The 22,845-nt window shown below is 47.7% G+C and overlaps 1 protein-coding gene across 1 annotated transcript; it reads left to right on the forward strand.

The window, feature by feature from the left end:
- The first annotated feature begins 212 nt into the window (after nucleotides 1-212).
- On the forward strand, nucleotides 213-22,147 carry LOC147150706 (mitogen-activated protein kinase kinase kinase 11). The gene is made up of 10 exons (XM_086017715.1): nucleotides 213-2,382; nucleotides 12,162-12,342; nucleotides 14,069-14,217; nucleotides 14,465-14,640; nucleotides 14,764-15,016; nucleotides 16,292-16,408; nucleotides 16,777-16,948; nucleotides 17,034-17,146; nucleotides 17,723-18,283; nucleotides 18,733-22,147. The coding sequence occupies exons 1-10, from the start codon at nucleotides 1,641-1,643 to the stop codon at nucleotides 19,335-19,337; spliced, it is 3,069 nt and encodes a 1,022-aa protein (XP_085873841.1). The 5' UTR covers nucleotides 213-1,640; the 3' UTR covers nucleotides 19,338-22,147.
- Nucleotides 22,148-22,845: the final 698 nt, after the last annotated feature.

Genomic DNA, 22,845 nt, shown 5'->3' on the forward strand with positions numbered 1-22,845 from the left:
TATTAATTATTACCGACATTACATTTAGGCAAGGTTATGAGGAAAAGCACTTCCACGCCACGCGGACTTCCGTTTGACTGATTTCTTTGTGTCGCGCAGATTCAATCGCGACTCGATTTTACTTTGTAAGGCACGGCCGGAAGCGCGCTTCGATAAGGGGGTCTAACTTTATTGGCGTCCTGTCACCTGACTTCCGGTCGGGAAGGGAAAAAGTTGTGACTCCCCCACCCTCTCGTCTAGCACGGACGTAGAAGTTGTTTCGAGGTCCACGGAGCGAAGAAACGGAATATCATAATAAGATCTAGATGGGATTATTATCGCTGTTTTCAACACGGGAAAGTCCCTTCGTGTCCGTCGGAGTGGCGCAACGGACCGGACTAGCCGCTCAACGCCGTTCAGGAACCAGCACCGTGAGGATGAGGACGAGCCTGAGGTCCACCACTTTGGACAGATAAGGGCCGGCCGGCCGGCATGTTGTTTGGGAGCAGTATCGTTGTGTCTCCTGTGGGATTTTCCTTGAGGTTTTGACCACTTTGCTTGAAGTTTGGAGGGGAAATGCGCAGTGGTCACCCCTGAAAGTTGTCGTAAAAACACTGGCCCGCCTCGGCTGAATGCTCCCTTTCCTGCTATTCTTCTCTGCACTCCTCTGCGCTTCCTGCTTGTGCTGGCCCACTCTACTTAATGGCTAAAAATACTTAAAAACAGACCTCAGAGTCCAGTCAGGAAGCCTGGGTGAACCTTTGTCAGCGTCTTGTCTTTTCAGCCATTTGAGTCATTCAATAGCAGTGTTTGACTTGACTTGATGGCTAAAAACAATTCTTAGAATCCAGCCAGAAATCCTTGAAGTGCCTCTGTCAGCTTCTTGCCTTTTCCTACGCGTTCCAGCGTCCAAAAGCAGTTTTCACCTCGAGCTAATGGCTAAAAGTTCTGAAAAACAGACCTGAGAGTCCAGCCAGGAAGCCTTGCTGAACCTTTGTCAGCTCCTCGACTTTTCTTTGTCATTTTTAAACCTTCACTGAGGACCCCGAAGAGTACAGTCAGAAAGCCTTGATGAACCATTGTGAGCATGTTTCTTTTTTTTCCCCCTTTTTTTTTTGATTGTGCCATTGTATCCTTAAATAGCAGTGTTAAATTCTAAGCAATGGCTAAAAATATTTAAAAACAGACCTCGAAGTCAGAAAAGCTTGATGAACCTCTGTCAGCCTCTTGTCTTTGCAAGCTTTCAATAGCAGCATTCAGCTGGTGCCAAGCGAGCGAGCTTTATTTGCTCTCATTATGAGGGTGTGAAATATAGTCTAGTGATTCCATGACATTATATTGTGCTCTAACGATGTGTTTGGAAACCACACAGCGCGTGACTTGAGACCACACGGCACCAAATTTGCGAATGACCTGAATTCCCACCATCCTAACCTGGCCCCCGAAGATGCGGCGCGCGTTTGTTTCCTCTCCAGTCGAATTAGCCCAGCCGCTGTTTATTTTCAAGTCGATCCTCACTTTTGAACATTTCACTCATCCCAGATGAACCAACGAGACAGACGGGAAAGGGAGCGAGGCGCGATAAAGTACTCCTTTGTACTTTATTTTCAAACCCTGGGGGTGCAGAGTCCGATCCAGTCGAAACAAGCGTCGGAGGCTCCATGGAGCCGCTGAAGAACATATTCAGCCGAGGCCCGTTGTCCAACTGGAAGAACTTGGAACAATCGCAAAAAGGCAACTTCACCAACCCCGTGTGGACAGCCTTGTTCGACTATGAGGCGTCCTGCAAAGACGAGCTCACCTTACGCAAGGGCGACCTGGTGGAGGTGCTCTCTCTGGACTCAGAGATCTCCGGCGATGAAGGTTGGTGGGCGGGGAAGGTCAACAACAAGGTGGGCATCTTCCCCTCCAATTATGGCTCCTTCAAACCCAGCGGCTACGGCAAGCTCCCGGGGAGCGCCGTGGTCAGCGAGCTGGGCGAGTTTGAACCTGCCGTGGTGAATTTCCGAGAACTGAGCCTCCAGGAGGTGATCGGGGTGGGCGGCTTCGGGAAGGTGTACCGCGGTACGTGGCGAGGCGCGCTGGTGGCGGTGAAGGCCGCCCGCCAGGACCCGGACGAGGACATCAGCGTGACGGCGCAGAACGTCCGGCAGGAGGCGCGTCTCTTCGCCATGCTCACCCACCCCAACATCATCGCCCTGAAAGGCGTTTGTCTGCAGGAGCCCAACCTGTGCCTCATCATGGAGTACGCCTCGGGCGGGCCTCTGAGCCGGGCGCTGGCGGGCCGCCGCATCCCGCCTCACGTCCTCGTCAACTGGGCCGTGCAGATCGCTCGCGGGATGCTCTACCTTCACAGCGAGGCCATCGTGCCCGTCATCCACCGAGACCTCAAGTCCAACAACAGTAAGTCCTCGATGGCCCATGCTGGGTGTATCCTGGAACCGAGATGTTCTCAAACCTCACTTAAATAACGCATTCCGTCTGGATTTTTTTCAATCGGAATCTCCATGAATTTTTTTTGCACTGAATCTGAAATTGCCCTTGTTTTTTCTCTAGCACATTAGGTTTTCATAGTAATAATAATAATATATGTTATACAGCAGGGGGCACCAAGTCCGGTCCTCAAGGGCATCCATCAATCCTGCATGTTTTCCATCCCTCCCCGCTGCAACACACCTGATTGAAATGATCAGCGGGGAGAGATGGAAAACATGCAGGAATGGTGCCCTTGAGGACCGGACTTGGTGACCCCTGTTATACAGTAATATCTCCTGTAATATTTGTGAATTAAGGGTTAGGTTCAGCAATAGGTGGCATTTTCCTTCTGAAACATAGCTAAAAATTACAACGCAAGTAAAATCCATATTGCGCAAGCTTTTATTGGTCAAACTTAAAAACAAAAAATGAAAATATATAAACAATTAAAAAAAAAGATCAAAAACTGATGTGCCACAAAAGCAATTAGGCAATTTTTAAATCGGTGTCAAAATTATATTTAAGAACATACAGAGCCACCTCTGAGTAAAATTAGCGGTTGAGCAGTGTAATTTTTCAATTAAAATATATTAAACATAAGTTACATAAGAATTGTACCTAAATGTTTAAAAAGTAAACGGTTGTTTAAGATGAATCATATGCGTATCAAGGTAACTCCTGACTGAATTGTCCTTAGGCAACGATTGACGACTCCAGTGAGCCCGCTTGCCACACTTTACAATCGCTGTATCAAGCGAAATTTTCAATTGGCTAAGAACTTCCGCTTATAGCTCGGGCTAAAATGAGCTTCTCCGCAACATACGCCGTGTCACCTCAATATACTTCCTATTGAGATTACAAGATTACAATTTTGCACAGATTACAATTTTGCTATCATCCAGGGCTTTGATGCCATTTTGTGTTAGCGTTAGAGAAAGTGTTTCAAGATAAATAGTAGGTGAATTTGCCAGGGAATAACAGAGGATGGGTGAAAAAAAAAGCGGCACAGGTAAATTCCCGAATGCGAATATATGGGGTATTACGGTAATTCCTTTGGCTATTTGTGAAGGTGTAATCCATCAGAATGCTCATTTGAACGCCACAAAAGATTGTTGCGTCCCTTCTATCCCTATTTTTTGATCATGTAAAATTCCGTTAGCTATTTTTGATGGTGTAGACTGATGCAATGAGGACAGTCGAGCCTTGTCAATGGATCGCCCTCATGGTTCCTCCTATGTAGCTTGTTGGTGTTTACAAGGCTGTAGTGAGCACAAAGACAACCTTTTTGCAAGGTCTACCACAAGGCTGATGCTTCAGTAGAGCTATTCACTCAAGTGCGGTTGCTATTGTAGCTTGCTTATAGGTCAGTATCCCCATCCAGCCATGGGGCTGCATTTACGGCAGCTGTCTCTAACCGCTGGGCCGCGAACCGCTACCCGTCCATCGGATATTCGGTACTGGGTCGCAGAGAGAAAGTTGGAAAAAAAACAAAACAAACAGTGGCAACTAAGTGCAACAGGCTCACAGATGAGGCAGAGGACCTCTTTAGAGCGTGTTTTTTTTATTTTTGCCATGGATCCGTCCAAGATGAGATGACCCAAACTATTGTTTGAATGCTAAAAATGCTTAGGAAAAGTGCCTCGATTCACCGCAGCATAGGTTACCCTTGACCAAGCTTTATCAAAGAATGTAATCCTTTATGGCAGCAATATATCAAGCAGCCAACAAAGTTTACGTGCCACGCAAAAACGCTCGGGAGTTTCACGCTTGAGACTTAAACGTTTATTTCCGTAACAAAAATATACGGAACAGTACATCTATAAACAAACACATCAAGAATCCAGTCTTACAAAAGTAAGTAGTTGATGTCTCCCATTACCCCAAGATAGCGCCGCTTGTATTTAAAATCATTTGTTTTGAGCTGTTACTATGCCATTGCTTTATGGGATCCGAGCAGGGATCCGCAAAAAGGTAGGCCGAGGCCCCTTGGCGCCAGCTGGCGCTGCGAGGCTGGCAAATATGCGTTGTTGATAGAGCCAAATACCACGCCTTTGCAGCAAAGTTCAAGAATCCCAAATGGGGCTGCACTTCGATTGGAATCGAGACCTGGTCATCAAAGCGGTTTGGCCCGTCACACTGAGTCACCTGAGTTTGACAACAAGCTCCCCTCTGTTATTATCATTCCTGCCAGGCTGCATACAATCGCTGGCGGTCGGCTCTGTGATTCTATCTGCCCTGCTCCAAAATGACCCCACCCCCACTATACTGTACATTCTATGTTGAAAGCGTCCCCATCCCAGGCTTCGAAGTGACTCCAGTTTCTGTGTGGAGTTCTGGGGATATGATCTTGCCTCCTCACCCGACCGAGTCCGGTAGACCGGCAAGGCTCCGAAAGCAAGAGTCGCTACGTTCGCGTGGCGGATTCACCGACACAATCCCTCTCTGTGCGACCCTATCAGATCCTATCACGTCCCAGTTTTTGATTTTTTTTTTTGTGTGTGCCTTGTTGCAGGCCTGCCTCTACTTGTCTGTACGGCAACTGGCCCGTTATAACACTGAGCGATATCCTGATGTCGTGCGGCGGCGGAGGCTTATTTCCCAAAACGGCCCGTTTAGCTAGACGTGTTGATGAACCGAAATAAAATGAAAGTGAAGGAAATAGACACGAGCGGTTGCGCACAACGCCATTGATTACGCCACGAGTTCCCTAAGAGTACTTCTTCTTTTCTGCCGTTGCCATTTTGTGGTGAACTGGAGCTGCAATGCACGCACACACAAAAAGCTTTGAAAGAAAACCTTACAGTTGTTGCTGTTTGAAGGATGCTCTTGAAGTGAACAATTGACTTAATAGATCATCAGCCAAGGGGTGCTTTGTCTTTTAGTGAGTATGTTTTGGTTAGCAAATGAAGCGCTGCCTGGAATTTGTCTATGTACATTTTGTCTTTCCCTGGAAGGACTTGACCTCTCATCACTGATTTTATAATGTGACGTACTATATCGAGAGAGTTTACTTTTTGTGGTCTACTGAGGTGTGTTTTGTCTATTTGGACTTGGCAAGTTTAGGCTAGCAAGGATGGTTCCTTTCTGTATGAAGCGCTACCTGGAAATGAAGCAGCAATGCGTTATCGGGCTTTCTAGTCCTTTTATAATCATTCCATATCCAGATGCTTGACATTTTGACATCTTCTGAGGTGTGTTGTCTATTATTTTGGAAATTGAGGTGAGGAAATGTGGCTTCTTTCCGTAGAAAGCCCCATCTGGATTCTGCTTCTGCATCTTCTGTCTTTCCCCGAGTAAGTCTTTTCCTATCCCCTTTTGAGAGTGGACGTCAGGGCAGCGTAGCAAACAGTCAAATCTTATTTTAGGCCCGACTTAGATTAAATTGCATGTTTGTTTCCACTGCCGGCCACTCCACTTTCGAAATGACATGTTATTTGCCTGCTTTGGATAAAAAAGAGAGTTGGCAAATCTATGACATATATACGTCGAGCTCTTTTATTTTGAATATTTAGTGCGATCGTTCAACAGTAGTGAGTGAAACCGCAGCGGGTCGCCTTTGCTGACTTGGTTTGATCCAAACATCCGATGTTGGACCCCAGTCGCCGCTCCCAAACCTGTGCAAGGTGCACGCGTGCCAACTCGACACATTTGTGAACCTGTGTAACACGCGTTAACCTCCTCAGCCCCCTAGCAACTGATGCTGTATTTCAAGGAAAGTACCCCCACAGTGCATTGTTGTCAGATATCTTTGCAAAACCTTCTTTAAGTCCCAAAATAGCCCATCGCTACATGCCGTAAAAGTGTGGTTGTAAATGCGCCACGCTAAGCACTTGGAACTCACTGACCTTTTTTTTTTTCCTCTTCAGGAAGAAGTCAGTTAGAGTTCTGGGATCAACAGGTCTGTTTTTTTTTTTTGTTTTTTTTTGGTGCTATCTTTTTCTTTTTTTTTTTCTTGTTCTGCGATTGGACAGGCGTGATCCATGCCTCCACCAGCATGTTTTCATTCACCAGATGCACACATCCAAACATCCCCCGCATAAGTGTGTGTGAGACGGTCGCTGCTTTTGCAGTGTTTGCATGTGTGTGCGCGTGTTAATGTTTAAGCATGTCGACTTACGGGGCTGTGGGGGAGATCACATCACTGTTATGCAGGGGCCATTTTAGACACGATTGGATGAGTTTCGCCGCATTCCTTTTAGTCAGAAGGTGCAAGTTAAAATTCACATTTCGACTGTTGTTTGTTCCCACGGCTCGTGTCCAACACAAGATGGCCGAAATGTCACCCAATTGCATGTGTCTCTGCCTCATCATGCCCCGCTCAGCTGACTCGCCATGGCTGCACTGTGGAAGTTCAATAGCACTGCCATCTGGAAATTTACAGGACATAAAATTGGAGTGTCGCAATTACATTTTTAATGTCTTTGAACACACTTTTACAACAATGCAAAGACATATGATAGATTGAGAGAGAGTAAGCGAATTGGATAACACAAAAATAGTACAAACTGTGTAACAGTAAAGTGATCCCTCTACACGTTTCCAGTAAATAAATCCCAGCCATCGCATTCTGTAGGCATAAAAAGCAGCATTACAGTGGATGACAATCATCAATCGTTTTCAACAAAAACTAGGCTGCTCTGAAATACTTCCTCTTTTGTTCTCCTTCTTTCAAAGTAACACATCTCAAAGTAAACAAGTGTGCTGCCATGTAGTGGTTAACAGTGGAATTACATGCAATATGAACGAGCATTAGAGCAGAATGAGAGTTATCCAAAATCCACAAAATAGCGGCACCGCAGAGCTGGAACCCGCGATGGAAGGTGGTGTACTGTATTTTGAATTGGGGGCAGTCTTGTTGTCAGACAGCCTTCTTCCAAAATGGAATGAATAAATGTTTTCCCTCTAAATGAATGGCACCATGTTTTTTATTGCACATACATTTAAACTAGTGCTGTCAAATGTTTACATTTTTAACAAATTAATCGCAAAATGTTCCATCATTAATCGCGATGAATCGTATTTTTCAACGACACTTTTTTTTACAAAGCTTGGAATCGATATTTCAGTAAAATCTTGGAATTCATATGGGAAAAAAATGAAACGTATATTTTGATTCAAAGACTGTTGTAATGGCTTTCTTTGATCCTTGAATACGAGTACGAAGCTTTTGATCCGACGTGATCGACTGACTGCTGTCTGTTTTCCGCTGTCTATTGTATATAGTATTTTGTCTTTTAATTTATTGCTTTTTCACTTGTTATAGTATTGCTGTTTTGTTTTTGTAATGTTAAGTGCTTTGTTACAGCTGTAGCTGTTATGAAATGTGCGAAAAAAATAAAATGGTATTGTATAAAACACAAAAGTTGAACGATGCACCGAAGAACGTACAACTGATATGGTATTTGAATTTGGCTTTTCAAAGTGTGCAAATTATTTTGAATTTCCTCAATGAGTTGTCGAGCAACCTTTTGAAGTAAAACAGCAGCGACTCTCCTTCAAGTTTGGCTGCACAGTGAGCAGAGGTCAGCTGCTACGGGAAGTCAAGAACACGGGAGTTAACAGAGTTCTTTTTTATGAATTTTTTCTTTAGTGCGTTATAAAATGTAAATCTCCATAGTTAATGCTTGAACTTTGACAGCCCTAATTTAAACCCCTGTACTGTCCACCGTAATATTCATTCCTAATTTGAAATGAACACCTTCCAGAATTGCTGTTCGTCACCATCTCTCTGAGCTAACTTTTGTTTACAAATTGTTGCGCAGTTCCGATCACAAGACGGCTCCCGAGCAAAGGAGGAAGAAAATAGGCGCCTTCTCTTTGCAGGGCTCAAAGTGGCCATCTCATCTTTGACTTCTTCTTCCGAATGCGTGGTTCCATTGCGCTTCCTTTCATGCCCGAGAGATAGTGAAGTTGCGTCCAAGAAGTATTGAGAGCTCACAATTATATGCCCGTAAACAACAGAGGAGTAGCTGGAGCGCACCATGTTGTGTGCGCCTGTGTCCTTTTGCTTCTTCAGATGTGGCACAAAGGCAAACAAGATTGCTCAAAAGGGACTTTCCTTCTTTTGCCATTTGTCCTGTTGTTTGGACGCTTTGCAGTCTTGGATTTGAACCGCGGCGCACGGAGACAGAGTCACCCCTGGGGTAGTCTTGCGCAAAGGTCGCGTTTCGACACACTGGCTTGTTAATAAGTGACCATTTTGAAGGCACCCCCGGCCGAGATACTTTGCACAGAGAATCATTAATGGGAGCCTTCCTCAGGAATTTCAGGACCGTCGTGTGTGTCTGTGTGTGCGTGTGTGCGCGAGGGGCACTGTTGGTGTTGTGGCTTGGGATGGGCGAGTACCGACACGCACACACCAGGTATCAGTATCGGACTGACACCGGCCTTACTTAAAGGTATCCGCTTGCTGCGAAGGATGCTGATACCAGCCAGCAATACTTAAAGAAAAAACAAAACAAAAAAGGACATTAAGTCTACCATTTTGACACATGGGTGAATGATCGTGAGTGTCAAAAAGACAAAAAGGTTTTTGTTCAGAATTAACTGTCAATATGTTAATTGGGATGTTATGTATCATAACGTCACTGTCCTATGAAAAACACATCTCCAATTTTGGAAAGTTTTGTATCTTTCACTTTAATGCGATGTCTGTAACGCGGAAACATGATTCATGTCAAAATAAGAAAATGAAGAAAATTGGAGATAATTTTTTTTGAAGTATTAGTGGCGTCTGTACTTGGTATCAATGAGCGCTCGGGTGAATACTCGTACTGGTATCGGTCTGGGAATAAAAAGTGGTAGCGAACATCCGTAGTTGTGATACTTTAGCCTGACTTTGGTGCAGGCGGCATGGTTTTGTGTCCCTAACTGTGAAAACGACCATTTTTGTTGTGGCACAGTAGCTGTTGGGAATGACTGGTCGAAATCACCTGCCAGCTTCCATCTTGTAGCCTTGAAGGGCTTCGGCTCCGCCTCTCCGCTCGGCTCGGTCAGAGGTTGCCGGGCTGTCTGTCAGCCCGTGGCCTCGTCCCTCGGGGGGCGCGGGGGGGACGACAAAGCTCCCGTTCTTCCCGGGGAAAGCCCCCGCCCTGGCGGAATGCTTCACTCGCCTACGGGTGCGAGGGGCGGAGGGAGCGGCAGGACGGGGGTTTAAAAGCACACGGGATGGTTGTAATTGGGTTTTAGAAATGATGTGAGGTGCAGAGTAACGAGTACACCACGTCCTCTGTAATGACCTTGAGGCCAAAGAACGATTTTGACACAATTGAATGAGAGCTGGCGCAGGTGCTCCCATTCAAGATCATTTGAATCCTTGGAAGCTCTCTGGCTGGCCCCCAGGAGATGGACAGATTTAAAGATGTGTAAAAATGTAAAGTCACCATGAGATGTGAATCACCGTCCGTCGCCCGACCCAGCGTGCATTTGATCTCCTGACGAGGAGACTGGAGAGAGCGAAAGAGAGAAACCCCCAGAAATAAACAAGAAGTGAAAGAGGCTGCCACAAAAGCATTTCAAATGAAGAATGCAACAGTGTGGTCAAGTCATCGCAGGCTTGGTGGCATTTTTGCAAGTTGGGGCGGGTGATGCCAACGCATGGTCAATGCCGTTCGCTCCAAGTTCATTTCACGAATAATGTCCGTTCCAATAGTTTTGCTCACTTGAAAAGTGGGTGGCTCCGAACAAAAGCTGCCGCCCTTCACGTCGTTCATCGTACACGTCGACGTGTACATACCATGAAACCAAAGCTGGGCTTTTGTCTCCTATTTCTCATTTGATCTGAAACCTACACGTCTTTTGTCTACAACCAAACCACAGGCGACTAGTCACGTGGCCCTTCCAGTACTCTTGGACGACCGCAGTGCACTCTGAACTTGAGCATTTGGTTCAACGCGCCAATTATCATCGGAGCAACGGAGCATTTTCACCTTGGTAGAGGCCCGCATTAGCGCGCCCGAAACCGATTTTGGGTCACGTGTGTTGAGCCAAAGCTTACCAAGAAGGAAAATAATACCCTGGAGGCTTTGTACTCAACTTCCTCAAAATGACATTACACTGGTAATGATGTCAGAGTTCCCTGAAAGTATCCCAGCCTATCTTCGATGTGACACTTGAATCACAGACTGGATTGTGTAACGACAGTTTGAGAACGTGAGAACCCGAGCGGGCCTTTTATGGCCTGCAGAAATCCGTAACTGTGTCCATTGCGTTGAGTCAGTCCGATAAACTGACGCACTGGCTCGTGTTCCGCGCGACAACAAACAATAGCAAACATGCGGCCGTTGCCACGGAGATCCGTCACGGTGTTGTTTTGGGCCACGCCGCCGCTTGGGCTTCTCTATCGGGCCGTCGGCGCGCTGTCTGGGCGAGAGGCGTCGGGTTGGAGTGGCTCGCCCCGATCTGTCCAATCGTGTGCCCGCTCGGGAGTCGCGGAGGTCAAAGGCAACGATGCGTCCCGGCGGGGCCCCCGCTTGACTTGCTTGTTGAATGTTGTTGCAGTAAGTTGGGACAGGTTGGAGGCTGACCCGTGGATGCCCTCCGCCTTGACTCAGGAAGCAGAAGAAGAATGTGTGCTGAGGCTGCTAAATGTCATTTTGTTGCTCCGGTGGCGTGCCTGCGTTTGGAAGCCTGCATCGCTCCCACCCCTTAAAACACACGCGAGCACACGCGCACGCGCACGCGCACGCCCGGAGCAGACAACAAAACCTCTTGTGATGCATTCCTTTGTGACGTCAAAAGCTGTGCCTCCGGGCCAAGCGCCGCTGCGCAGGATGTCGGTCAGAGAGCCAGCGAGTCACTCATGACACAAATATAGGCCACGCTTAATTAGACTAACGCACCTATTTGTGGTTCTCGGTGGATTGTTGTGCAAATTCACAAGATGGCGCCAAAGCTGTGGTGAAGGGGAATGGAAGCATTGGTGTCAAGGAAGTCGAAATGATTGTGAAAATTGCTTCTTTTTTTTCCCCCCCTCTCAATATTGCATTTGTGTTTTAATATGCGATCCCTTTTTTTTTTTTTTTTTCCCCCATGACCTCTTCTCCACACAAGCAATAACTCAATCAGTATTAAGATAAACAACATCGGATTTTATTCGATGCAAATGTTTTGGTGTTGAAGGTTGTATTCAGGCTCAAATAAAGGCAAAAGAATTCATATGAAAGACAGTCGTAAGTCGGATGACCGCAATAGTGCGAACAGACGTGCGGCAAGACCACTTCAACTTTTCGTGTTTGCGTCCATCCGGTTTGTGAAACTTTTCCTCGCACGGTTTGCGGGCTTGCTGACGCTATGTCAACTTCTTCGGCACCGAACAGATCGAGTCAGCGCATAAATAATATGTATGGGAAATAAAGCAAGCCGAGCAAGCGACCGAAATGAAGCGTTTTTCTCCCCCCAAATTGCAGCCTTTGACATTTGCATTCGACTACAAATGCGATGTCGATTTGAGTTGGATGAATTGTTCAGCCGTACAGGAAGCGTGTTGACGCTGTCGTGGAAGTTACGATCCTTTGCTGCGCGAGTGTATTTTTGACAAACATTTGTAGCCTATTTACACTTCAAACTATTCTTATAGGCAATTGTAAAAAAAAAAGAAATGAAAAAAGTGTGGCCGGCGTGTCACCGTCACTTTTTCGTGTTCTTTTCTGGTTGTGGACGACCGGCATGGCCGTGTCTGTTGTTGACGCGTCGTTGTTCCCGTGCAGTCCTTCTGGCGCAGGCCATCGAGAACGAGTGCATGGAGGCGCTGACGCTCAAGATCACCGACTTTGGCCTGGCCAGGGAGTGGCACAAGACCACCAAGATGAGCACGGCGGGCACCTACGCCTGGATGGCCCCCGAGGTCATCAAGTCCTCCACCTTCTCCAAGGGCAGCGACGTTTGGAGGTGGGATTTCGTTTTCTTTCTTCAACTTATTGTGCGTGTGTGTGTGTTTTTGTTTTTTTGGAATGCACGCAAGCACATTTCTGATCATGGGCGGGTGCTCCGACGTTTGCAGTTTGCGACGCGTTATTCACTCGCCTTTCATCGGCGCCTCTTGTGCACCGAGGGCTTAGCGGGGGCGAGAGGAGGGAGCAACTTGGCGATTGATGGCGGCCGTGTGATGATGCGCTGCGCTTTGTTGGCGGACATGTGGACTGCACAGAGCCATTGTCTCTTGTATTGACCCAGAAGGGAGCAGCGCTCCAGCCCTTTGTCTGCAAATGGATGCGTGTGCATGTTCGTGTGTGTGTGTGTGTGTGTGTGTGTGTGTGTGTGTGTGTGTGTGTGTGTGTGTGTGTGTGTGTGTGTGTGTGTGTGTGTGTGTGTGTGTGTCAAATTAGTGCATGTATATCATGTGTTCTACTAGGACAGGGGACTCCAAAGTCTGACCTTAGGGGGCTTGTGATGCTCTTGACTACTACTCCTAATCATCATAATACATGAGTCTTCACTTTTGCAGCTATGCAGATGAGAGGAAACTGATTCTCAGAAAGTGAGAGCGTCCAAACTCGATTCTGCTTTAGTCCATTTCAAAGATTATTCCACTACATAAAGGAACCAGATTGAGTTGGTCTTCAGTATGTCTTAGCTCTTCCAATAGGATTTGTCACACTATCGTCTTCCAGCTACTGTTCAGTTCTCAAAATGAGAGCGCAAGCAAGCAAGCAAACAAACAGGCAGGCAGGCAGGCAGCCTGCTCCCAAATGAGTCCAAGAGTCGTCTTCCCCCCGCTAACGACGCGCAAAGGCAAAAGGGCGAGCCTCGGAGTTGCATCCCTGCACACTGGCATGGTGCACAAGTTGTAATTAAAGCGCAAAATAAGAAGGGAGAAAAAAAGGTTAGGGCCTGCACACTCCGCATTTAGTTGGATCGCCACAGTGCTCGGACAAAAGATAATTGACAGTGTGTGCCATCCAAGTTCTGAGGCTCTTCTTTGGACGCAAGGCAGGCGTGTGTGTTTGTGTGTACGGAATTGTTTCTCATTCCTTTGGTAACACGACTGCACTGTGTCCAATGTAAAAAAAAAAAAAAAAAAAAATTTTAAAAAGATTTTTTTTTTTTTTTTTTTAAGTAGGAAAAGATACCATTTAAAGTTCTTTCAATGTAATTTCGCTTTATTTTTTGCTTGCCCAAATGCAAAATGGGAATGCTCACAAGGGGCAACTCCTACTTGAAATCCTGATGTCGTACTAGGCCACGCCTCTTAAAGGCACCCATCCGATACATGAATACTGTACTTTATAGAACCAATTTATTTCATTACATTCTCCTAGGTTATTGTTTTTGTACAATGCAACAATATTTTAGTTAATATGTAAACAAAAGAAAACAAAAAATGTGTGGCTTTTCATCCAACCAGATTTCAGCTTCAGTGTGTTGCTATGTCACTCTAATCTGCCCGGGGCCTTCAGAATCAGTCATGCTGGCCCAGGTAACTTCAGCGACATTAGTGTTTTCTAGTCAGAATCAGGAATTTCAGCGACTTTAGCATTTTCTTTTGCCCACACTAATCCGCTAGTTTTCTGTCTACTGAAACAGTTCAACTAGCGAAACGCGTCTGTAGCAATCTGCAATTTCTCCAACGAGAATATTAGTCACAGCGGAGTGTGGTGTGTTGTGGCTTGCGCAGTTACGGCGTTCTGCTGTGGGAGCTGCTGACGGGAGAGGCGCCCTACAAAGGCATCGACGGGCTGGCCGTGGCGTACGGCGTGGCCGTCAACAAGCTGACGCTGCCCATCCCTTCCACGTGTCCCGAACCCTTCGCTCAGCTCATGTCAGGTGGGTGCCGTGGCCTTCCCCAACGAGACAACCGGCACGGCAAGTCTGAATACACGTTTGCGCTAGAACGGCGCGATAAGGACAACGTCGTCGTTGCGATCGGCAAAACTCAGCCGGCACCGGTGCGTCGGTAGATGAATGGTTTGGGGACTCCCTCGTTTGAGGACTTCAAGGATTGAAAGAAAAGCTCGAAAAGAAGTGGATTTCTCTGCCCCTTTTCCACCGACCGCTTTGCTGTGTGACTCAGAGTGCTGGGACCAGGACCCCCATCGCAGGCCCAACTTTGGCTCCATCCTGGCTCAGCTGACGGCGCTGGAGCAGCAGGTGATGGAGGAGATGCCGCAGGACTCCTTCCACTCGCTGCAGGAGGACTGGAAGCTGGAGATCCAGGACATGTTTGACGAGCTGCGCGCCAAGGAAAAGGCACGAACAAATTCAGTTCAATGTTGCAAGGTCCCAAAAAGTGCGCCATGAGCGAGCAATTTCAACCGCCGGTCCTGAAAGCGGACATCCTGCTCTGCGTTTTGCCACCCGCTCTCCTTTCAGGAGCTGCGATGTCGTGAGGAGGAGCTGAAGCGCGCGGCGCTGGAGCAGAAGTCGCACGAGGAGTTCCTGCGGCAGCGCGAGCAGCAGCTGGCCCAGTGGGAGCAGGACGTGTTTGAGCGCGAGCTCAGCCTGCTCATCCTGCACCTCAACCAGAACCAGAACCAGGAGAAGCCCAACGTCAAGAAGCGCAAGGGCACCTTCAAGAAGCACAAGCTCAAGAGCAAAAACGGCGAAAAGATCAGCATGCCCCAAGGTTTGTGTGTGTGAGAGGCGAGATGATGGACGGTGGAAATTGGATACAATACAATACTTGCTGACTTTTCTTTTTTGTACTTGACAAATAATCCATTTATTAAAAAATACTAGGGCAAATGTACTGGAATAGGGCTCCGTTTAAAAATCCCGAGTGGGTGCTCTGGTCCCATTTTATGTAATCGTGGAGGACAATTTCAAAATGTGACATTTTCCCACAGGCCTGATGTGTGTGCCAAACTTGGTGAGTTTTCGTGCATGTGTAGGCCCTCAAAAATGTGAAGAAGAATTAAATGAATTAAGAATTAAAACTAACTGAATAATGAAATATGAAATCAAAACTAACTACAATGAACAATGTACTGAACTAGCGCAACTCCGCAATTGGACCCGGAACCGACGGCCGGAAAACAGTGTCCAGTCCACTCAAAAACCCCTTTCAAAGTGTGCTCGTTCCACAAATGGCCGCAATTCGCCAGTGGATGGGTGGCGCCAAAGCAGACAGAGACCGGTCATGTGTTTCCGACTCTCTTGTTACAGAAAAAACAAACTGGATAGTAGACTAGAGCAGGCCAAAAAGTGTGTCAACGGGGCGGCCATGTTGGCAGGCACAGCTTTCCCGTAGAAATAACCAAAAGTATGGACAGTCTCTTCGAACGGAAGAGCATAAACGTAACCATTCGCACATGCTCGAAACCAGGCGTGCCCAAGTGCGGTCCTCGAGAGCCCCTTTCCAGCACGCACGTTTGGCATGTTGCGACTTTGTGCTTTATTTGCAATTGAAGCAGTTATTCGAGGCAATAGTGGACACAGTTGCGGATTTTCCCCGTTAGTGAGACTTAGTTGAACTCCCGGAGTCTTTGTTACGCAGCATTTTCACATTGTTGGCCAAGAAAGGTGATTTTGATGGGGAGAGGTTGCCTGCCGGCCGCGCCTGGCCGCGCCTGGCCACGCCTGGCCACTTCCCGTCCGTGGATGCATTGGCTGGCCTTTTCCGTATATGTCCCTCGCCCATTCCTTTCCGATTTGGCCTGCCTGCTAGCGTATTTGCACCCAGCGCCTTTGTTAGTCCATTTCCTCTCTCCGTCCGTTTTCCTCCGTCACCTGCCCAGCGTAGGAAAGGCGCAGCATTGTGCGGAAGGACCAGGCGTGGAAATGGGGAAGGTTGTTGTTTTTGTTCTGATTTGTCCCCTCAAGACAGAGAAGGTGCGGGAAAAATTCCAACTCCGATCACATTTCACTCCTTCGTGTCTCTTTTTTTTTTCTTTTGGGTCAGATTTCATCCACAAGATCACGGTGCAGGCTTCCCCCGGGCTGGAGAAGAGGCGGAACTCGCCCGATTTGGGCTCGGGCTCCTCGCCGTCGTTCGGCCCGCGTTTCCGTGCCATCCAGCGTGAGTGGATTCTACTTTCAATTCCTCTTCTCAAAGCGTCGGAGCCTTGCGTCCCTCCCCGACCGCCTCCTTTGGTGCGGCCACCCACTCGTCATTTCCTCCTTTTCCCCAAATGCCCCGCCTGCCCCTCCTCCTTCCACTTCCTGTGGCCCGCACACAAGCTCTTTGTCAAAAGTCTGTTTTGAAAGCAAATATTATGTGACTTCCCGTGAGGATCAGCGCACCTCCTCCTCCGTCGCTTTCACGCACGCCTCCCGTTGGAACTTTTGCTTCCTTCGCGTACACTTGCTTTGCTGCGGCAGCAGAGGGAGCCGTCGAGTCGCGTTTGTTGCCCGCTCCTTCAACACGACGCTCGCGTTTGTCCACAGTTAGTCCCGGCGACAACAGCAGGACGTTCGGTCTGAGCCCGGCGTGGCCCCTCGAGGCCCCGTCGCATAAGCAGGCCAACGGAGAGCTGAAGTTGAGCCCCCACTGGAGGCCCCAGAGCCCCAAAAGTCCCAAGAGCCCTAAAGTCCTGCGCCTCAGTCCTCAGGAGAGCAGGTAGGTCCCCCTTTTTCCAAAGCCAATTTGCGCCAATTTGCGGCTTTTATTCATCGCGCGTTCCCGTTGGCTGTCACGTGAGCAGTTTGTCAATGAGAGCCAAGCTGTTGGTGTCGCACTGCAACGAGAACGGAGAAGCCGCCGACGACTTTGAGGAGTACAGACCAGCTACGCCGACCCCGCCCCCGGCTCACAACGGTAACCACGCCGCTGCCCCGTTCGCTGCCATTTTCACGCATTGTGTGTCTTTCGACTCGTATCGACATCACAACTGCGTGTTTTTTTTATTTTTTTTTTTATTTTTATTTTTTTTATTGAGCCGCCACTTCTTCTAATGACATCCTTCCGGCACGACTATCGGAAAGTATGGATTTGATTGTATGCGTTTTGAAAAGGCTCATGAACTGTTATAGTAAAAGTAAAACGTCATTGAATTTATTTGTATGCTCTGTACGACCGACCTACGGGCTTGTGGAATCCTTATTTGGTGATATAATGACGTTGTAGGACCGAAAGACCCAAGAGGTCATTTGTACCGGCCGCCATTAGACTGCTAAATGGACTTTGCTGATATGCCTCCTTGTCATGATTGTCAGGAGCTTTTTAACATTTCAATTACATTTGTAATGTATTTATATGGTTTTGTGCCTCGTGTATGAATGCACCCACGTCAAAAGGTTTTCCGAAAAGCTTTGAGAAAATGACAAAACCTTTGTGTTGGTCCGGATGTCCTTGTTGCAAAGGAATGAAGAGCGCGACGCGCCTTTTTTGCAGGCTCCTCGGCGAAGGAGGGCCTGCGGCTTGCTCTTCACCAAGGAGACTCCGGCAGCGAAGAAGGAGGCTCTTCTCCGCCGAGCTCCCCCAGGCCCGACAGGAGACCTCTCAGCCTGATCAAGAGCACCCACCGCGCTCTGCTGGGCAGCGGCTCCCTCTTGGCCTCCGTCGGCTTGGGGCGATGCTTGGACGTCTCCCCGAAAGTGCCCCCTCGAACTAATCCTCCATCCCTTGAGGAGTGCGCCGCCTCCTTTTTGGAGAGCTCACCAGCTAAGGCCCCCGTCGGGGAACCCCCTGTCGTGGACGACCTCATCACCTTCTCCGCCTCTGAGCCGCTTCCCAAGCCGCTTTTGGATTTAGCCTTGCGGTGCCAAGAACTGAAGCCGCCGCCCGCCACGCCGCCCGGCAGGGGACGCGAGCGCGGCGCGCGGCGCGACGGGAGCCCGGCGGAACACAACCCGAGCTTCCGTTCCGCCAACGGGGACGCGGGGTCCGAGAGCTCGGGGCGCAGCAGCGACGGGAGGAGGAGGTCCGGTCCGGGCCCGCGTGGCTCCCAGCTCGGTGGGTGAACGAGCTGCACAACAACATTCTGGATCATATACGATGCAATGCAATTTTATTTATACAGCGCATTTGATAACAGCTAGGGCTGGAACAAAGCACTTTACAAACAATCGAATTCATTGAAAAAGAAACAATAGCCGTCTTCATAAATATAGATAGATGTCAAATCTGAATAAATAAAGCCAATAAATGAACATAAAACACTATGTGCAATTAAGAGGCGAAAATCTCCCAGAAAGGAAACGCGTCTTCAACCGTCGCACATGGTCAACACATACTAAAGTTGGAAACGTTCCCGAGCCAAATTGATCGCAAATGCCAGCCCTTTTCATCAGCGGAGGGGGCCTCGCGTGTGGCGCATGCCAAAAGCCTCCACTGCAGTCGTGACGTTCCAGTCGAGTTGAAAATTGCCAATGGGATTCATAAATGCTTTGTGTTCTTTTCAGTTCTGGACCTGCCGCTGTGCCAAGACACGCAGGACTCGGAGGAAAAGCCCCCCGCGCTCGGCTCGCTCCGCCCCAACGCTGCCCTCTGGAGCCCCAAAAGCTGCCGCCTGGAGGTCAGTGTCATCCCCCGCCCTCGCCCTACGCCCATACGGCCGCGCATCGACGCATGGAGCTTCATCTCGGCGGGCGGCGGCGCCGCTTCGGGCGCCGGCCGTCGCTCGGGCCGCTCGGATTGTGTCTCCCTGGGCTACCGGCCCTCCCCGACCAACCCCTTTAGCAACTACGAGCCCTTCCCCTCACCCGCCTGCGACCCCTTCGCCCTCAGAGCGGACCCGTCGTGCGCCTTGGACAAAGGCTCACCTTTCGACCCCTTCTCGCCGCCTTTCGCCACCTCGCGTTCGGCGCCGTGCTCCGCCAACGGCTCGCCCACGCTGCCGTCGTTTCGCATCGCGCCGCTCAACCCGGCCGACTCGCCGCTCATCGACCTGGGCTGGGCGGCGTGCGGCACGACCCTGGACGGGACCAAAGAGAGAGTCCAGCCCCGAAGGACCCTGGGGCTCAAACCCTTCAAGTCCCCGACGCAACTCCGAGACGACCGCTTCTAAAGTCTACGAAGACGGCTCTGGGCTACCGAGGACCCTTTGACATCATCTGCCAAGGGTCACCTCACGCCTCCCCTGGGGGTCCAAGTCCTATTTTGACATCAACCTTGTACCTTGTTCGGGGCCCCAGACATGACATGGGGGGGAAAAAAATGTTGAGGCCACAATCCGGTCAAACCCCCATTTATCAAAATTTGGCATATAGACAGAGCTTACATCAAGATGTTTTTTTTTTCCCCCTACTTATTTTACCCCTCCCACGCAGCTATTACAAGCATCCCAGAACTCCGTCCCTCCTGAAGCATATCCAGGAGTTTTTATCTTATCTTCCTCTGGCGCTCACACTAACCACTAAAACCCTTCGGGGGCCATCTTAAGCCTCTGAACTAAAGTCAAATGTCCCATCTGAATATGCGTCATGCCTACGCAAATGAAAATCACAGCAGATTGCTTCAACATTTTATCAACGTATTGACTTGTGACTTCATTCGGTCATTTCCTGAACCGTTTATCCTCACTAGAGTCGCTGCACTTTTTACTTCACTTTAATCAATATTCATGTTTTCAATACTGTACGGTATTTATAATAACATAAATAGCTCCCTCCCTCCCTCCCTCCCCCCCTCCCCCTCCGCGCGTAACTGCTAACCCCTGCCCTCTCTGTTCGCCGAGGAGAAAAAATGAATAAAACAGCATCTAGCCCCAATATTACCGGTGGCAGACAATATTAGTAGTTGTTTTTGACCCTGCCTTTTTGAAACCAGGGTAAAGCGGTCAAAGTGCGACGGCACAGCAGGCCACAAATGAGCATTTTGTGCGCACCAATTAGCATTTGGTGTGCTTATATTGTGGCCTCGATTGAATTGTTTTTTGCGAGTCATGTCATGTCCGGGGACTCCGTAGATTTGGAAGTCGGAAAGCCGGCGAGACCCATCCCGATTCCCGGTTTCTCTGCGGACCGGCGTCATCTCCCTCTACCTCTGTGCAGATGGAAAGCAAAGAAGGACAACGGATGTTTTGGAGTGCCTTGTTTTGTCAGTCTGCCATCGCAACTTTCAGCACTTTGCAGGAAAAGTGCGCTATGTGTGGAGCGCAAAAAAAAACAACAACAAAAACAAACAAAAAAAAGGCATGACCCATGCATTCCACTCTGGGAGGAGATAACATCCCGCTCACATTCCACCACAATGGCAGGGTTTAACACCCCACATCCACCCCTCCACCCCCAACAAATACTGTACACCAAAGAGTGCCACTGTGACAATGTCTGATTGGATCCCGCCATTATTTGCCGCCATTCCGACTCTGTTCTGTTCCAAATAACGGGCGGGATGTCTGTCACATGACCAGCGAGTCCCAATCAACAGTCATTCGAGAATTGTGTTTCATTTTATGGTGAATATCAGCTCCTTTTTCTGCCCCAAAGATACAAAATGGAATAATGGTTATTTTTTCCTAAACAATATGGAATATATATGGAATAGGTTTATTTCTCCCCCCCCCCCCAAGTGTCTATTGACATAATAGGTGTGGGTCAAGCAGCTGAAAGAGAGCCATTTAGTGTTTCGCAAGGGCAAAAAGCAGCGTGAATGATTGACTTTGCCAATGCCACACTGTGCCATTGGGCCACAATGGCCGTCTTTGTTGGAATGGACAGAGAGGGACAACTTTTGCACACATTTGCTTCGTCATCAAACACGTTTCAACTCGTCACATGGGAGTAAGCACACCTGCCATAATTTAAGAGCCCCCCTGCTTCACCCCAAATAAACGTCGGCTGTTCTGCTAGGCCTTTCCTGACATTTTCCTTTCACTTTCCAGCAGAAGCTTTAAAGGTTTGTGCTCAATTTGACAATTTGGACCTCTTGATAAGTCCCTCCTTCCTTCTTGAACAAGACGGCAAGTTGTTGAAAGAGCCAGTACTTGCCAGAAATTCCTGCAGCTCCTTCAAATGTCGCTGTCGGCCTTTTCTTGTCTTTACGTCACTTGGTGATGACTGTCTTTGCCTTGGAAATTATTCTGTACGCTTCTCCTGAGTGACAACAACACCACAAAAAGCCTACTAGACCATCTGAACTTTATTTACAGCATCCGAGGCAATTGAAATGGTATCAGGTGCATGTTGAGGTTTTGAGAACCTCTGTTGGATTTTGCTTTATGTTTTTGGGGCTGAGGCCTGTGGAAGTCAAATTTTTAGGAGTGTGAAAGTGTCAAAAGAGGATCTTTTGATGTCGCAGCTCAGCCCGCAAACGGCTCCACCGTGGGTTTGGCGACGGTGGAGCCCTGACATTGAAATCGGCGCATCTCAGATAGCACGCCGAGTAAGTCCCACACAGGCGCAACGAAGGAGATGCGATATTTTTTCGCAGCTGAAAGGGATGATCTAAAAAAAAATTTTTTATTAATTTAAAAAAGCCAAAAGGGCCGTCATGTGAAGCAATGTGAAAATGTCAAAAGTACTTTCCAGTAGCAGATCTCTTTCAGGTGCTTGTGCTTAATAGAAATGAAAAGAAAAGAATGTTAGTTTTGCTTGTTTCAAAGGCGTACTATACAACTGTACAAGGACCTTAATGTATAGCAATAGAAATTGGTATATGGGGACGGGGGATGGGGGTACAGTATTTATAAATGGCTTTTTATGTCACACACTGGATGAAAATGTTTGGACACAGTCTACATCAGGACCATGCAAACGTCGTACACGTGGTCCACTGGACAATTTAAACATGTTCGTATGGGTGCTCCACATTTTCACTTCTCCATGACAATCTCTCCAATTTTATCAGTATGTTTGTTTTGTTTGGTTTTTTTTTTTGGGGGGGGGGGGGGGGGGGTCTTAAATGGAAGTGAGGCTGAACATGGTTTACATGTGCAGCTTTGTCGGCTTTTATCGTATGTTTATGTTCTGGATCTATTTTGTTTGCCGGATCATGCAAATGATGCATTATTTTTTTTTGTTCTCTTTTTTTTTTTGTTTTTTTTAATAATAATTCCATCTTTATGTGACCTGCCGGTTTCATGTTCATTTCAGCTTCAGAGAATTTGTGGAAATCTCGCACTGGGCTGGGCCTAATCAACTCTTATTGCCATGTGTCAAGAGAATTATTTCCCTAAACAGTGTGTGAACATGTTTTTATTATTTCTTGACTATTATGATGGGTTTTAACCTGTGGAAATAAAAAATAAAAATGACCAAATTTAACCTTTTGTATGGGTGATTATTTGTGTAGTAGTGCATTAGCTATGATTTAAACAGATGACATTAAGTGAGGAATATTTATATTTAAATTAACTCATTATATTTAATTAAATTAAGCATGGGTACTAAAATATATTTAAAAGAAAAACAATTTCAAACATGGGTACTAAAATAAATATTTTTTACAAATTCAAAAAACAGCTACATGAAATACTGTATATTCAATGTCTAAAACTAAAGACTACATTTAATAAGAAATCCAATCATGGGCGTAACCAGCCCGTTTTTGGGGGTGCTCAAGCAATATGAGAT

The sequence above is a fragment of the Filicampus tigris genome, chromosome 2 (assembly GCF_054856515.1).
Source record: "Filicampus tigris isolate MCC_2025a chromosome 2, RoL_Ftig_1.0, whole genome shotgun sequence".
NCBI lineage: Eukaryota > Metazoa > Chordata > Actinopteri > Syngnathiformes > Syngnathidae > Filicampus > Filicampus tigris.

Excerpts from the sequence above, each read along its gene's own strand:
- LOC147150706 (XM_086017715.1), top strand. The coding sequence starts at position 1,641 with ATGGAGCCGCTGAAGAACATATTCAGCCGAGGCCCGTTGTCCAACTGG. Across the intron at positions 12,343-14,068 it reads AAGGGCAGCGACGTTTGGAG|TTACGGCGTTCTGCTGTGGG; the intron begins GTGGGATTTCGT and ends TGGCTTGCGCAG. Across the intron at positions 16,949-17,033 it reads CTCAGTCCTCAGGAGAGCAG|TTTGTCAATGAGAGCCAAGC; the intron begins GTAGGTCCCCCT and ends TCACGTGAGCAG.